Here is an 18,693-nt window from a genome sequence, read left to right as displayed (position 1 = left end):
CGTATACACAAACATACGTTATAATAATTTGACTATTGAGTATAACACTATACTTTACCAACAACGAAAAAAGATTTCATTACGAAATTGTGGGTGCCGTATATCAATCAAAATAGACATTTGATCGTACACAGTCAGTTAGTTGCGTGCGGACATTAATACATCTTAATACGACCAAAAACGTACCCTTTCCTTTTCGGCCGATTCACTTTTCAACCAAAAAAAAGTTTAATATAATACACAATGATTTTGTTAAGTTGGTTTCAAATAACTACTTTAAAAAGTAGTGAACCAGCAACCTAACCTAAACAGTGGTAACAAAAGTGAGTAAAAAAAATGAATTATGACAGGAATTGTAATTATTATCATAGTTTTCTATATTTTATTGACAACAAAAATTATTTTTATAAATATTACGTATTCATTTATACATTTTAGTATTTTATACAACTTATATATTTTTTAATATTTCTTTATAAGTATAACATAAAGACTTATATGTAATTATTATCATTATTTATTTGTAACCTACTACTATATTTAAAAATAACTAACAAAAATAATTTTTTCTTCATAAAGGCAGGGACTAGAACTTGTTGGGTGTTTCGGTTCCGGTTCCGGTTCTGGTTATTAAATTAATTTGTTTAAGGGTTCCGATTTTGTTTCGGTTTTCTAAAAAAATATAAGGGTTCTAGAACCGGTTAATACCGGTTTTGAAAAATACCGGTTAATTTCGGTTAATTTTGATTTCTGATTATTAAAGATTTATTAAAAAAATAGTCTGAAATAATTTATTTATTCATGTTTAAATTGTAATTATTTCATGAAAATAGAAGTTATTATGAAAAGTTAGAAAAACATTAAAACACAATACCAACATCTCCATTGCTGACTGCCGCCGACTCGGCGCACGTCGACAATGTCATATAAAATGGATTTTCTTATCTACTACCTATTTTAGATTCTGAGCGGAGCGAGGAAGCTATTGTTTTTATAATGGTGTTTATTTTTTTTTTTTATATATCCTGTTCTTGTATACAAAATTTCTTGCAGAAGGAGTGCTTCGATTTCAACATATAGTACCTTATCTTTTAGCAAATTGGATCAAGATGGTACTTTAGAGAGGTTATTTTCTGATTTCCCCCCCCCCCCCCAGGGCAAATTTGAATGTACGCCACTGATTATTCTAATAAAAAACTAGCGGTACTAACAAAATGAAAATATTGATGTTTACTGTACAGTGAAAGTCTATGATTATAGTATTTTGAATAATTCATAGCCCAAAGATACATCTTAAATTCTTTCTATTATTATTTTTTTTTTTTTAGTCTTTTTGATTTGGCCAAGTTCATACAAGACGCAGATGGAGGTTTAATGCAACCTGTGATTGAGGGAGATTATGAGGTTCTTGTTAGTGTTATGGGCTATTTATACAACGTAAAAGAAAGACAATCTACAACGGACGAAATGTTTCAACCCCTCACAGATACAATACAATTATTGAAATATTATGACATGGAACTATCAGAAGAAGTTAACGTTCTTTTACAGGTTTCAAATAAATTGATACTTTATAATTTATATAATATAGATAAAAACAATATTTTTATTATAATAGTAATAATTTACTTATTTTAGGAGCTTCCTGAACTTTGGAATAACACTTGCAAATTGGCGATTAATATCAAACAACAAGTAGCTCCTCTGCAAGCAATTGAAGTCAATAATATACGAAACAGAATATCACATTTTGATAGTCGAATTAACTTTTTCAGAGAAAATTTCAAAAAAGCTAATATTTTTAGGTAAAAATGAACAGATTAATTATGCGTTGAGGTAATATAATATATTGTCATAATATCGATTCTGTATAAAATTATTAAAATATTATCATGATTCGTGATTATTAAGTTCACGATAGACGGATAAGATGGACGATTCAGTTTTAATTTGATGAAAGTTTAGGTACGATTGCCCATATCCATATTTTGTATTGAATGATGCCAACTCTAAGATAATAGATTTTGAGATGAATATGGCTCAGATACAAGAATCCGCATCGCTCTTTGAAGTGAATGTTCCGGAATTCAAGTTACTTAAACAATGCAGAAAAGAATTAAAGTTATTAAAGGTTCGTACAATGATTCTAATATAATACTGTACTTTAAAAATTAAATCAGTGTTATAATGATTGTGGTTTAAAAACAATTATTCCAGCAACTTTGGGATTATGTTCATTTAGTTCATTCGTGCATAAACGATTGGAAAACTACGCCTTGGCGTAAAGTGGATGTTGAAAACATGGACATAGAATGTAAAAAGTTTGCAAAGGAAATTAGAGGTTGGTCATACTTGATTATAAATGATTGAATAATCTCTTTATATTTGTTCATTATAATGTATTAAAAATATAAATACAATACTATAATATTATTACCTTTATTATAGTTATATATTATCGGTGCTACTCGTAAAATAATAATTTAAATATTTATACACGTCATATTGTAACTTTTATTATTTGAGAAAAATATATATTCATTGCAAACTATTTTTTATGTAAAATTATATCTTGGACTTGTAATGTTGTAAAGACCACCATTTAATCGTGATATAATATAGCGTTGGACAAAGAAATGCGATCGTGGGACACCTATACGTGCTTAGAAGCTACAGTGAAGAATATGGTAACTTCTCTGAGGGCTGTCGGCGAACTGCAAAACCCAGCGATTCGCGAACGTCATTGGAAACAACTCATGGGCTCTACAAAAGTAAGATAAAGTTAATTTTTGTCATTTAAAATCCGTAATCGAACAAATCAATACGAAAACATGTTTACAGACTTTAGCTGATTTACCTGAAGCGTATGATGTGAGTAAATAATCGAAACACGATGTGTTCGTGCGTTGCTTGTTGTACTTGTATTTGTCTTTTGTGTGTGTTGTATGCATTGTGAATCGTCCTATATTATTTGCGTATTGCCTTCGAAAAACTCGAGGGCTATATATAAAAAAAAAATATGAAATTATAATGTAAAGGCATTAAAATTATATGTATAAATATATAATATGCATATATAATTTATATGTGTAAATATTTAAATGTTAGTAAAATAATTATACATTTATTAAATAAATTGTATACACCTATATACTTACAGATGGAATCATTTAACGTGGGACATTCATGTTTTTTTGTGATTTTGAAAGTGTATTTTCTCTATTATAAGTTATAATTCTATAAAAACACAAAATAATTGAAAAATATTGAACATAACAAAAATGGTTATATATAATATTTATACAAGTTTTAAAAACACAAAGACTAGCTGAGCAATAAGTGTCTCACGTTAAAAAAACATACTGTTTATTTGCCTTAACATTATATTATAAATTATGTAAAAATGTGTACGTCTTAAAATGTATTTAAATCTATTGACACTATTCTGCTCTAAATGTGTTTTGTCTATATTTTAATAATTAGGGAAAACGTAATTGTAGTAGACAACTTGAAAATTAAAATGGGTAAAATTAAATTATAAAAATATATTTATATCAAATGATTTAAATTTTAGGTTAAGTTTGTTATGGATCAAGGTACTACCTTAGCTGAGTTATTAGCATTAAACTTGCACGAATGTGAAGACGATGTAAAGACTATAGTTGATAAAGCAGTAAAAGAAATGTCTATGGAAAAAATGTTACGTGAGCTTCAAACTACATGGGCTGCAATGGAATTTTATCAAGAAACCCACAGCCGTACAGGATGCAGTTTGTTAAGAGCAAGTGAAAAACTCATTGAAACTCTAGAAGAAAATCAAGTGAGCTACCAATATTTTAAATTACCTACATTAAATAATTAATTTTAAGTAAGTTACTTCTGTTTCAAATAAAATTATAAGCCACGAATGTGATTGTCGTTCTGTATAGATCTTTGATACAACATTTTTTTTTTCAAATAAGAACCAGATTTTTTTTTACTGTACATTTATTGTTTAGTCGTTTTTATTTGTAGTAATAAATCGAAATTTGAACGAATAGTTTTGAGTTAAAAAACTTAAGATAGGTAAGTTGGTAAGTTTAGTCCTAGTGTTCTATTAACAGTTAAGATAACATGTGGATATCGGATATGCGTATGATGATTTAAATATTATATACTATAGCATGAGTAGGTATTATATTTATTGTACTTATATTTTAAAGTAATTAAATTACTCTTTAATAATAAATACATAATTTATTTAAACTAAAGAGTAAAGGTAATAGTAGTGTAATTGATAAAAAGTAATTAGATAGGTATTTTCTAAACACTAAACATTTTTTCAATTTGTTTAATTATTTTTTTTTCTATATAATTTTAACTAAAAATCATTTTTTATTTGTTACAAATGCCATATTTGTAGTTTTATAAGTTGTCAGGTATAACTGTGGAACACTGTTAAGAGGACGCCACACCCGCATGTGTTGTCTCCGTCTTACAAACGCGTAACATACCAAATTTACGCTCAGAAATTCAAGTTTTATGGCGTTAGCTTAAAATTAGAGTGAATCGACCTATTATAAAACTTGATAGTAAGAACATTATCTGTGTTTTGTTGGAAGTTTTTTTACGATAATTCAGTTTTTAAGTGAGTTATAGCGTGTTTAATAAATGTAAATTAAAATGCTCATAACTAGGGCTCGGATTTATATGTAAATACATATTTTCTCTGCGACATGATCAACTAATTTCGGCAAGTGATAAATTTGTTTCACAATATTTTTGATAAAATGAGCTATATTTGATTTTACATATTTTTACATATTTTGTCATAAATACATGTTTTACATATTTTACAATTATTCAATTTTTTCTCACATATTTATTCAATTATACTGTTTTAATGTCTTTTCTTCAGATTTAGAATAATATTTATCGACGAACTTTTGAATTCAAAAATTTAAAAGTGCAGGTTGTTATTAATTGTAATCCAGATAATTAGATAACTATAGATAAATATGCATTTTTTATTACATTTTATTATATTATTAATTATTATTTTTTTTTTTCGATAATACATATTTTTTAACACATATTTATGTACATATTTTTATTGTATAAATACATACTTTGGTTATATAAATACATATAAATCCGAGCCCTACTCATAACTCACTTAAAAACTGAATTATCGTAAAAAACTTCCAACGAAACACAGATAATGTACTTACCACCAAGTTTTATAATTGGTCGATTCACTCTAATATTTAAGCTAACGGCATAAAACTTGAATTTCTGAGCGTAAATTTGGTATGTTACGCGTTTGTAAGACGGAGACAACACTTGCGCAATTGCGGATGTAGCGTCTTCTTAACTATATTGTTATAGTTTAACTAGTTTCCTTCAATTTAGTCTATTATGCAAATGTGTTTACATGTTACTATGTTTTTAATTGCTGGTTATCCAATTTGAAAATATTAAATTCAATTACTTTATGAACGGATACAATTTGATTTGTTTTTTTTCATAATATTTTTATTTCAACCTTACTAAATCTGTTTTCATTTAAATTATACATTCGAAAGGACTCGTATTAAAAAGTCATTATATGAAACCATATAGAACGCAGATTACGTAATCTCTATTTTTTTTTTTTTTTATAATAATGGAATAACAATACCTAACATTTATTTTCAATTTGACATTCTATTAGGTACAAATGTAAAACAAGTTTTACATGAATTTATATTCGATATTTCTTCAATGTTGTAAGATAATAAGGTCATGGTATAATTCAAACATTATACTGTTATGTAATGACTAACGTCTAACGATAAGGCCATCGAACTGGGATCTTTGAAATTTGATCACGTTTGCCAGTTGTCCTTTTAATTGTATTCAAAATGCAATCAAAACGTATAATAACATAATAACAGTACCTATAAGATAGGTACAATAGTTACGATAATCGTATAATGAATTTTATCAATAAATCGAAAAAAGTTAGAAGTCTTATCGCTTTGTTCTCCTTAGACATCCGTACATACAGAATACTTTACTGATAATTATTTCTATACTATCTGATGTTTCCTGTCAATATAGTCTGCCTCTTAGATTATATTATCATATTATTCAATCTCAGTCCCAATTTACGCGTAAGGAAATAAATTAAATAAAATAAATTTGAATTATGAAATCTACAATGCATCAAAACGGAAAATATTAAGTCTATAATTATTAAAGTTGTATACGTACAATAATATGTAAAATCAGTTATAAACAAATATTAAAATAAATAATATTTTAATAGACAATGGTATATTGGTAATGATTGTTCATAAAACAATTTTTGTGCATATTCAACCATACAAATACTTATACATACAAAACAATATACAGTTCAAACTTTTGATTATTTTATTAATTCATCTATATTATTACTATAATTACTCATTAGTCATGCGTACAAAATAACAAAAATCTCAAATTTTTCCATTACATAATAGATGATAGGTACAACATTATAACATAACAATTTAGCATACAGAGTACAGACGTACCTAGTATAAGTTAATAGTTATAAACTATAATTGAATTAATAAAGCTTATTTAAATTTATCAACATATAATGTATTATCGAATAGGTACCTACACAAATATGATAATATTAGTATACTATTATGTATAATATTTCTATATTATAAGTACCCATTAGGTAGGTACTTACCTAATAAATATGTAGGTATCTAGATTTCATACCTATATTGAAAATAAATTTGAACTGAAATAGTTTTATTTCACAAATTAACAATTATTGTTATCAAATTATTGATTTGCTTTTGTTTATAATATGTTACAGGTACAATTACAGAATTTAATGACTTCCAAGTTTGTGGCATTTTTCTTGGAAGAAGTTTCTAGTTGGCAACAAAAGTTAAGTATAGCTGATCAAGTAATAAATTCCTGGTTCGAGGTGCAACGAACGTGGATGCATTTAGAATCAATATTCATGAGTTCGGATGATATTCGCAAACAATTACCAGAAGATTCAGAAAGATTTTTCCGTATAGACTCTGAATTTAAAGTAAGCTTATTAAGCCCTTTTTAAGATATGATTGAATAAAAGTAGAAACAGTTTTAATTTGAATGTTTTTAGGAACTAATGGCAAACATGTCTAAGACACCTATAGTGATCGAAGCTACAAATAAACCAGGTTTAATCAAACATTTGGACGATCTGCACGGTCATTTGACTTTGTGTGAAAAAGCCCTGGCAGAATATTTAGAAACAAAACGTTTAGCTTTTCCGAGATTTTATTTTGTGTCCGCCGCCGATCTCTTAGACATCCTGTCTAATGGAAATAATCCAGATTTAGTCGTCAGGTAAATCGAACAAACATATTAACGATAGATTTATAAATCATATCCGACATTAGTATGGGCTAGTTTTTTGTCTAGGGATTATAATATATATTATTACAATATTTTATATCACCATGGTTAATACTTAATAGTTAGGTACGTTAATTTGTATGGTTAATTATATAAATAGGTACCAATATTTAGTTTTCAGAGGTATTATCTAAGCAAACATACAATTATGTATCTGATTTTATTATTAAAAAAATATAATATATTATATTATATTATATTCCCATTTTGATCAATTTAATTTAAATCTACATGATATATACGCGTTCGATAATATAACTACATAATATCACACCTCTAGAACAAAACTGTCATAACTAAACATTTTTAGTTTTGAGAAAAAGTGATTCGAAGTTAAAATCTAAGATTTTTGATAGGTATATAACTTATAAGTATCGGTTAATATAGGTATCGGTATGTTACCTATAGGATATTTTATTATATAATATAATTTTATATAATTTTTGATTCTGTATTACAAGTTAAATAAAAGCTCAACAATTTTTTTTAAAACAGCTAAAACTGAAATAAGTTATTACTTACCATTACATAATAATATGCTTAAACGAGAAACGCGTGTTGTTTGTGCGTTCAGTGTTGGCAACATTTACCAAAACTAAACTCTATAACTTTCTAAATTATTTTATTTACATTCCAATTATAACTAATAATAGATCTATATATACCTGTAATACTATGAACATTGAACTTATTTTATATTTATCGTAAAAAAAATCAATTAGTTTATTTGTCGAAGAAATATCATACTATCATAGTCTATAATATGCTTGTATTATATAGGTAAGGTACCTACTATATATTATATACCTAATATAGTCGTATATTTTCATTTCGATTGTGAACTAGTCACTTTATTAAGTTTAAATTTATAAGCCGTAAGGCATTTTTTTACTACGTTTCATATACTTCAAAACATTTATAGTTTATTTTGATTGACAAATTAACTTCAGAATATTACTGTAGTATTAATGGTATGCTAATTTATACATGTATAATATTCGCTTATGCTAGGAATAGTAAAATCATGAATATGCTTAAGTAGTTACCCTTACCCATAGGTGTTAGATACTTAAGTTATTGATGTATTAATATATAAAATAAGTGATATAATAACGAAATTATTTCAAAATCTTTAATCATGAGTCATGATCAAGGTGTAATGAAAATGTATGAACGAAATATATGTAAATAGTGTTTAAAAAAATAAGTTGTCAGTTTGTCACTGTTAAATAAAATACAATGTATAGTTGTGACCAGTGAAAAATGATTTACTAGATACTTATAATGAAATACAAGATTGGATTTGGATCATTGTGACGTTCCATTCTTGGTATATTACTTATTATACATATAATATATATATTCTAAAAAGTCGAAATACAATATAAAAAGTAAAATCTTTAAAAACAAATTCTTCACAGTTTGTGGCGATAGGTTTATTACTTATTGGTTTTTTATTTTCAAATGACAATTTTCAGTTTTGCAATTTAACCGAGACCAAGGGCTAATCAACAAACTTATCCAATGCGACTATATAGTAGGACCTCCAAAATTCCACAATAAATTATAATAAAATCGAATTGCAAACTATATTTAAAATGCAAATGCATTCTATAAATTATAAGACAATTATTAATTGTACCTATATACTTGCGATAAACTATATAATTTAATATTTCAGACATATGATAAAATTATTCGACTCGATAGCATCACTTGAATTTATCGGCTCAAAAACAACTGAAAAGAAAGTAGCTGCGGGAATGCACGCCAAGGACGGTGAATACGTAAAATTTAACGAGGACTGTGACTGTAGTGGACCAGTGAGTTGTGTCGTAATCATACATTATGTAGCATAGAAATTGCTTTTTTCAAGCGATGTTTATTTTTAAATAATACGACTCATTCCTTCCTACAAAATTATTGAACCCAGAAATTCACCGTGAATACCTCTTAATACTTATACCTATGTTTATTCGGAAAACCAGTTTTTAGAGTCAATAATATTATGTAAATATTATGTATGTATAATAGGTGTTAGTCATCGGAATGGTAAACACAAAATACTCATCGAATTGCCTTATACTTACTTTTTTTCTCTCTAATAATAATATTAAGTAGACTTGGTAGATATAATTATGAGACATATACCTAATTAAAATCAAAGCTAATTTGTTAGGAATGGCCTTTAAATTAACGTAGCCACAGGCTTGAGTAATATTTTCTGTACGAATAGATTGATTAAAATAATTTTAAAAGTCAGCTAATAGTTGATACCCACCTGAAAATATATTTTTCTAAAATTGTACTATATTCTTGTGAATGCTTTTAAAATTAATTTAAAACCCGTATTCAAGTATTTTTGTGGACAGATGGACAATAACATAATATACCTATTTTAAATCAAGTACATTAGTATAAGTAATAGTACACATTTTTATATTCTGAGCGAAGTGATAATGTAGGTATTGATTTTACAATGTGTGTACCTATACCATCAGAGACGAAACTTTACAGGTCAAAACCAACAACCAAAGTCATCAATAATGATAATAATAACAATAAAGGCACGTGTGGGCAGACTTTTGATAAAAAGTACGTATACCTAAATAGTAATTATAAGTCTGAAAAAAAACATTTATTATTATTTTTAGGGCTAAGATAGTTGCAATGTAGTTATTCGTATATTTTGTTTTGCAACGTCTTTTAAATAATCGGTTATTAGTAAATGTCCATTCAAATCGATTTATTAATTATTAGTGATACAAATGACCTATTTTAAATTCTGAGTGAATGTATTGATTTTACAATGATGTGTGTTTTTATTGTGAATGTGTACACGATTTATAGTAGGTAGGGAAAATTCTTCGATTTTTTTAACTTTGTTGGTGGTTTTTGGTAGCGAATTGGAATTAGTTGATACTGTAGATACTTGAAATTTTCAACAAATGCTTATATTAAGCTTAGATTTTCTATACATGCCCAAATGTTCAAAATATTTGTATTCTTACTGAGTTATTTATAGATATTTTGTGTTTTTTTTTGTTTTTTTTCCATACATATCGAAAATATGTTTTTGCTCTCTCAAAAAGTTTGAATATTCAATAGTAATTTAAAAATTTTAAAGATATGCCATTAGCACGAAGACGTTTTGATCATAAATTCCATTTAGAATATTTACCAAAGTATGTAATAAAGAGATTTATGTCTAAAGTTTAGCAAAGGACAAAGGTCGTTAGTTTTTATACGATCCACCAAGGTTAGATGGTGGTATACTATGAAAACTAAATAATGAGTTGTGGTAAATCTTGGTATAGTTTAGTTGTTTCAAGTAACAGGTGGTACGTCTATAAGAGGTAGCACCTAGATTTAAAGAGACATAATTAACAAATGTTTATCAAAAAAATCCGAGGAATTCGTTCTGCGTTTCTAGTAGGTTTTCAAATGTTCGCCTACCTTGTCATTGAGTAGGAATAATAGATATACCTATTCTATACATATATTTTTGTTATTATAATAAGTATACTTTATTAATTAAATATCTTAAAGTTATTTTAAAACTACACACATAACGTATAAGTCATACCACGTCTGAATATAAGATCGTAGTATAAAATATAGCTTAAAATTATATTTGTTACCTTGTACAGTTGTACATCCCCCTTCCCAATTGTATTTTTTTTTAGCTTCTAACAACTTAATGTACCTACCAACTAGATCCGATTTTCTACCAGAAATCACCCTTAAAGTTGAACTATGTAGTTGAAGATTATAGAATTTTTACTGCTCCAAAAGATGATCACAGACATAAAAAAAAAACACATAATTTATAAATATTAGGTTAGGTTACCTCCATTCAAAAGTGAATATAATTTTTATAATTTTCTCACATGAAATATTATATCATATTCATGTATCATATTATATATACATATCAAAGTTTCTATGAACTCGTGACAACGTTATTTGATATGAAAAAATAAAATATAAAATGTTACAATTTAAATATTTTAAATCTTTTGACTAGTTATATTTTATCATTTTTCCTGTGACCTATAGCTCGGTTTTCGGAATATTTCCGTACCAAGGTTAAAATCATCAGATAATTATTATGTTGGCCGTTTGTGTGTATATTGTTCGTCTAAATACTATCTAGCTGGTCATAAAACCTTTTCGATTTCCTATACAACTAAACCATTGAAATTATTTGTTGTTAAAATACTAAATATTATATTATATTGATGGATGGTCAGGTATTTTACTTAATGTGTGTATAATCCTGTTTGCTCACTAGGTACTGTCGTCTGTCACCCTAGTAGATGTTTAATGTAGCTGAATTCGTTTATACGAATTTAATGGCGATGACTCATTATTATAGTTTATACAATATGGTCGATACCTATAGGTAGTTGATATTATTGAAATTACATATCGCAGCGATACGATCAGCCATCCACATTACTGAAGTAATATTAAATCGAATCGAAAATACTTAACTCTTCGTAACATCACTTAGGTAACAATAATAACGTTGTTAATATATTTTCATTTTATATTTATAATAAACCTGTAGGTACCTACGTAATTTTTCAATAGTATAATGACGTAGAAATTATTATTATTCCCACCAATCTGTTTATGCGTAGATTAATGGATCTAAATACGTAAATAACAAATAAATAGGTTTCACTTCTCATTATAATATAATATGACGTATGTAAAAAATGCTTAAGCATTTTAAGATAAACTTGATTGTATTTGTATGTTATCGTTATGACTAAACGTCTTTAGTTATTTTTGTGTATTATAAGCAGGTACATAAAATATAATATGATACATAATAGAAACTTAATATACATATATATTACATATATAATAATTAGTATAAAAAAAAACAGGAGAATTATTAGAAGGGCAAAAATTTGTATTATGTGATTTTATTGTCCCTATGTCCTACTTTAATTTTTTTTGATGTTTTATTATTGTTACTTTATAGACTAAAATTATGTATTGAATTATGTATCTATAATATCAACTACCTATTATATTAATTTTTTTATAACTTGCTGAATATCTATGTTTTGTCTTAATAAATAACTTGGTTGGTTTTTAAAATATTTCATATGACGTATTTTTTTAGTTTTTATTATAAATTAATATAAATATTTAATTACTTTAGATTTCATCGGAATATATTGGTTTACAGTAATAGTTTTTTTTGTCTATCTAAGTAATTAAAAAAATATTATTCCTAGATATACTTAATACTTTTTCAATACCACGTTTGATAACATTCATCCAACATTCAATTTATTAGTTAAAAATTGATAAATATTTAATGAGTCTGAATCATAATAATAAATAATATGTAATGAGTATTCGTCAGAACTCACTGGAAAGTGATAAAATTCGTTCATTTTATATTTTGTAATTTGGGTTATGTACCTTGGTATTGTGATTATTTTAGATTCTGAGTGGAACGATGAATGTATTGATTTTACAATGATGTGTTTTTTTTTTTTTTTAATTTTTTTTTGTGTCTGTGTACACGATAAGTAGTCGAAATAATGCTTCGATTTTCAACTTCAGTATCTTGTTCGATTGGAAAGTGAATATCGTTGGTGCATTGGGGAGGTCAAAATTTAAAATTCCCAGTAATTTTCAAAAGCGCCAAGAAAACTAAAGAAAAATTAAGGAAAAACGGGAATTTTTACGCAAAATCGATTTTTCAAAAAATTAAATTTGGTTTATGGTGTAACTTTAAAAAAAAATGACCGTAGATACATGCAATTTTGACTGAATGTTTATATTAGCATTTTCTATACACCATAACATTTTCAAAATATTTTGACTTATTTTGAGCTCTTTACGGACATTGTCAGTTTTCATTTTTTTTTTTCTAAAAATATCAATAAAATTTTATTTGTTGATTAAAAAAGCTTGAAAATGTAATAAAAGGCTCCTAGTATATTGTTTTAAAAGCGGATGAAAAATATTAAAAATCCTTAGTCACAGTTATTTTTTATAAGCATTTAAAGTTCAAACATTGACAAAATATGGAAAAATCATGAAAATTAGCAAATTATTTTGAGTTAAGAATTCGTAAAAATTTTTCTTTTTAAATCTAAGATTTTAAAATGTAATACAAGATTCCTTATAAGATTATCTACCTTTATCAAACAAAAAATATCTATAAGAAAATCAAATTAAATTTTATGATCGTTTGAAATTCATATTTTTACAACATTGGATATTCACTTGATTTCTCATGTAGCGATTTCCTTATTTTGTTGTAATTCAAAAACGAATAACTGTAGATACATGAAAATTTTACTGAATGTTTATATTAGCATTTCCTATACACCTTACAATTTTGAAAATATTTTGACTCTTTTTGAGCTGTTTACGGACATTTTCAGTTTTCAATTTTTTTAGTTTTTTTTCTATAAATATCAATGAAGTTAAAATGTTGACAAAATTTATCAAATTTAAAATTGAATAATTATTTTGTAGTTAAAAATTTATAAAATGTTCAACTTTTATATCTAAGGACTGAAAATTTAAAACAAGATTCCACGTAAATATTTAATTCTGTTGCTAAAAATTCTAAGAAATACATAAGCACAGTTTATTTTTATAGCCATTTTAAGTTCAAATTTGGAAGAAATTACATATTAAAAAACCTGGAATAAATATTTTATTTATTTTGTTGTGATTGTAATGATTGTATAATATTATTTGTGGGTACTTGAAACTTCTAAAGTATACTATTATATATCTATGATAGTACCACGGTTTGTTGTTGATGCATAACGCGTTACCTGATGGATATTGTGATATGATTAATTTGGAATTTATTATTAATACCTATTATAGGTCAATTTTTTTTTAATACTATAGATAAGTATACCTACCTATAATATGTATGTCTAATACCTAGACTGACAAACCGTCTCCGCTCAGAATCGTTTTTCTTATACAGTGATATTATATCATTGAATTCAAATTTAATACTATCCATTATTTAGTGACCCACTTGTAACCTACTGTACAGCAGAGCGATATCCACTTACCCACCTTTTTTTTCTACTATAAATATAATAATATGTAAGTTCGATATATATTTTTTGATCCCCTATTATATAGTGAAGTATCATAACAAAATCATATTATTCAATTACAGTCGGGTCTCGATAATCCGAACACAGGCTAATCCGAAAGACGCGGTAATCCGAACGGGCTTGAGAATTATCTTTAAGGGACAAGGCATACCAATCCATAATAGAAACCAGTGTACAAAAAAAAAATAAATCAATATTTTAAACAGTAAGGTTCATAATTATACCCATAATTATATTAATATTTTTATATATTCATTGTCTTTTGAAATTACGAGTTTTTACACGATTAATACAGATAAAAATAAAATTTCATAATTTAAATTACAATAAAATTGATGTTTTTTTTTAAGCCATAGGTAATCCGAACAAATCGCTAATCCGAACAACCCCTTTCCCCAATCTCCTTCGGATTATCGAGACCCGACTGTATTGTCATTTTCGCCAACATTGTATTATATTCATATATTTTACTGTATATGCGATCCAAATGTTGGGTTGTGCAAAACCATCCCAAATTCGTTTACCATATAAGCATTACAGTTGATCACTCATCTCGCTTTTTCATATAATATGATAATTGATAACTATTCTGTACCGTGATGGTACATATCGTACTCCACAATCCACACAGACCTTAAAATTGAATCATTCAACCAATATGCAACCTTGACACCATCCTACTGAAAGTTTTAACTTCTAACCCATACAAATATAGCCTCTCCCTCCTCGTCGTAGGTATATCATTGTTCATCTTTATGTTGTATGTATATATTATATATATTAAGTATAAACTGTAAATTGTCTGTAGGTATGTTTATTTAAAATTCTGTTTGCTTGTATTCACATAGATAAAAATGTCGGGATTTAATATTTTTGAGATTGGGTACCTAGGTAATTGTTAGGTAATGTGTTCTATTTATAAATAAACTATATTTACGTGTGATAAATAATTGTAGGTATCTATGCGATAAAAACCAAGACAAAATATTAGGTTCTACCTCTCAAGTTCTACTTATCATATTAAAGGTACCTAAATATTTTTTATAACAGAAATAATACACATCTGCAATAGGTGTACTAAACTTATCAGAATTTAAAATCTCTCGATCCTTTTTTCTTGTGTTTTGGAGGTACTAGGTACTACCTACCTAAGTATCTTAAAAACTATATTGTCAGTATTTATGTGGTTACTGGTTGCCTAAGTGTGATATTCAAAATTCATTGTAGATTTGCCTCGAGATTTTAACCTTGAAATAGACTTCAAGGTAACCCGCGTACTGTGCGTTTGACATTAGTCATATTATACAGGTACTTGGTACCTACCATATTTATCAAAATTGATACGGAAACAGCAACGGTTTGTAAAAATAAAAATATAACTTCATTCAAAAATAATGTAGGTACAATTTATATTCTCTTCCTCATATTGTTTACAAGATAATTTTTTATCTGGGCTTCATCATAGTAAATAATATTATGAATGTTCATTTTCATGGATGTTCAAAGTCTTGCCGTCATAAAAATATAACCTACGATGTAACATTGTAAAGGTGGGTTTCCACTACATACGTATAGGTACGTTTATATATTGACCAAATACGTTCGCTATGAACGGACTCACAAACGTTTCCCGACGGTTAATATGGGTTAGATCGGTTTGGATTGGTAACATATTAGTTACCTCATATACTCCTATGTTATCAATATTGTTATCAATAAAGAGCCGTGTACAGTGTACACGTGAAAAGGTGAACTGGATCCAACTTCATGGTATAAATAGTCAAGCCTGTGGTAAGAACGTATAACACTCTGGTATACCAAAAGCTTACCATGTATACCAACCAATCACAGAAAAGTATTTTTATGCACGTACACGTACACGTATCTTGTTGAAACCCACCTTATCTAACCTATTCATAAATCGTGTTGGTTAATACCTTTTTATAATAGCTCAGACCTTATTTTTATTATTTTGAAACAGTCTTAAATTTCACAGTGGATATTTAAAAAATTAAATTAAACGTAAGAATAAAATCTTAAACTACCGTTTCACAAATCTTTATTATTACAATATACCTAGGTACTACCTTTAATCTTTATGTCTATAATATGACTATAATATGTATTTAGAAGTGAAAAATAATACTTTTACGAGTAAAAACTCAACATTTTGATGTAATAATAATAATTCTAGCACATAATTTTCAATCAATAATAGGAACAAAACCTATAGTATTGTGTTGAATACATTAGTTTGATTTTTGCGAAAATAACACCTTGTTAACTTTGTCTAATGATTAAAAGAGTTTTTGACATATTATTGGAATATAAATTGTAAATACCTATATTATTACTTTACATGATTCGTCTATAATTATTATTCTACACTTCAGTTTATTATTATTGTGTCGACAGTCGATTTAAATTTCCAAAAAACTTAATCGTAGTAAGTAATCATCTTCCACTGTATACAGTATACACTGTTAGATTCCTACTACCCACTACCTACTACCTACTACCTAAGTATATATTACCTATAACTATATATTATATTAAGCATGTGGATTATTCTCATGGTCAGTATTATATTATGTAGAGTCATGGGACACTGATCTTAGTATTGACTTATATAATTGGTGGGTCATTAATCATTAATCATTAATCATTCTTTATTGATATTTCATGAAAATATTAATATTTAAATCTGATAAAATATGACTATCTATTAAACATTAGTCATTCTATTTTTGAAAAAATAATTAAAATTCTCAGCTATTATTTTAGAATACTAAATTAAAACAAATTTAACATGTATAATTTTTAAAACTTTAAGCTATTTGACATCTGCGTGATTATATATCTTCAAATCTACAATTCATTCAGATAAAATTTCGAGTAAAATTAGATAATAAAATAAATTTATACGACGCTTGAAACATAAGACTTAAAAATGTTGATTCCTTCATAAAAAATTTGTATCGTTACATTTTAATACTTATTTTTTATGTGTTAAAATAAGACTATTAGGATGCAGGTAAGTTTAAACACAATAAACTAAATTTATATAAATAGAGTAGGTATAGATACCTAAATAAATTATGATTTTTTTAAACTAAAGTTCATTGATTTCTTACAGGGCTTGCATTTGAAAAAAATTCCGTTTTATGTTATTTACAATTAAAGCGCTACACAATTTTTACGTTTATCGTTATTTAGAATTAAAACGTTATACAAGGTGTGCGTTTGTCGTTATTCAGAATAGTGTTAATAGCTATTAAATGTATTAATAATAACTAATGAAGGTAGGTAATGGCCCAGATACGGAGTACCTATAATATAAACAATTGTAATGTCCATATGCATGAAATAAATATTAACACGAAACCATATAACTTTTAAATAAATGGATTTTAAATAATTTCGTTTTGCATCATTTTTCTTTGAATAAAATTCTATAAATTACGTTTTGCTTTATATTTAGTTTAATGATAAATAATATATTTTGTTTTCGATATTTAATTATTTTTGATTATCCCTTTCCGTTGTATTTACGTTTACAAATTTCAATCGTTTTTTGCCAAATATAACGTTATTATAACGTTTGCAAGGCCTGATTTCTAAGTATCAAATCTATTTACTTCCTAAATATCACGCATTGTGATTTTAATTAAAATCTTTAATTTTTATTGAAATCTATAGTTATTATCAATGTATTTTTTCCTTTTACTATAATTATAATATACCACCCAATGATTTTGTCATAAATTAAATTTAAAATACACTATAATACCTAAAACCATTGAGTGTATATTATATATATGTACTCAATGCTAAAACTAATCTTAACTATTACCGTAAATAATTTGCAGCTGACAGCAAAGACACAATATATCTATGGCGTATTGTAATATTTTTAAAATCACAAAATTATTCGTATTGGTAGAGGTTATGATATTTATAAATCATAATAATATAATATATATATAATATTTATATTATTTATACCATGTTTATATTTAGTTCATGGCCATATCACGTCTTAAGGTGTCAAAAAAAAAAATCAATTTTTTTCTTTAATCAATCAGTTCCGAACAGCAGAGAAATAATATACCTATCAAATAAACATTTTTTTGTTATTATT

General features: G+C 26.4%; 1 protein-coding gene and 1 long non-coding RNA gene across 2 annotated transcripts in view; one reads left to right on the top strand and one right to left on the bottom strand.

The window, feature by feature from the left end:
* Positions 1-18,693, top strand: part of LOC100166970 (dynein beta chain, ciliary) — an 88,959-nt gene that overhangs the window by 13,635 nt on the left and 56,631 nt on the right. Inside the window, exons 21-29 of the mRNA XM_029489234.1 lie at positions 1,329-1,551; positions 1,639-1,805; positions 1,966-2,131; positions 2,218-2,341; positions 2,623-2,771; positions 3,575-3,820; positions 6,839-7,063; positions 7,136-7,362; positions 9,113-9,254. Of these exons, the coding sequence (XP_029345094.1) occupies positions 1,329-1,551; positions 1,639-1,805; positions 1,966-2,131; positions 2,218-2,341; positions 2,623-2,771; positions 3,575-3,820; positions 6,839-7,063; positions 7,136-7,362; positions 9,113-9,254 (1,669 nt within the window). The remainder of the gene's footprint in view (positions 1-1,328; positions 1,552-1,638; positions 1,806-1,965; positions 2,132-2,217; positions 2,342-2,622; positions 2,772-3,574; positions 3,821-6,838; positions 7,064-7,135; positions 7,363-9,112; positions 9,255-18,693) is intronic.
* LOC115034044 overlaps positions 2,647-18,693 on the bottom strand; it is a 24,972-nt gene continuing 8,925 nt past the window's right edge. Inside the window, exons 2-4 of the long non-coding RNA XR_003839405.1 lie at positions 3,159-3,237; positions 2,858-3,000; positions 2,647-2,763 (exon numbers count right to left, since the gene is read on the bottom strand). This is a non-coding gene — a long non-coding RNA (uncharacterized LOC115034044). The remainder of the gene's footprint in view (positions 2,764-2,857; positions 3,001-3,158; positions 3,238-18,693) is intronic.

The sequence above is a fragment of the Acyrthosiphon pisum genome, chromosome X (assembly GCF_005508785.2).
Source record: "Acyrthosiphon pisum isolate AL4f chromosome X, pea_aphid_22Mar2018_4r6ur, whole genome shotgun sequence".
NCBI classification, from domain to species: Eukaryota; Metazoa; Arthropoda; class Insecta; order Hemiptera; family Aphididae; genus Acyrthosiphon; species Acyrthosiphon pisum.
The sequence above is the reverse complement of the archived record's forward strand: the minus strand, read 5'-3'. Positions and strand labels throughout refer to the sequence as shown.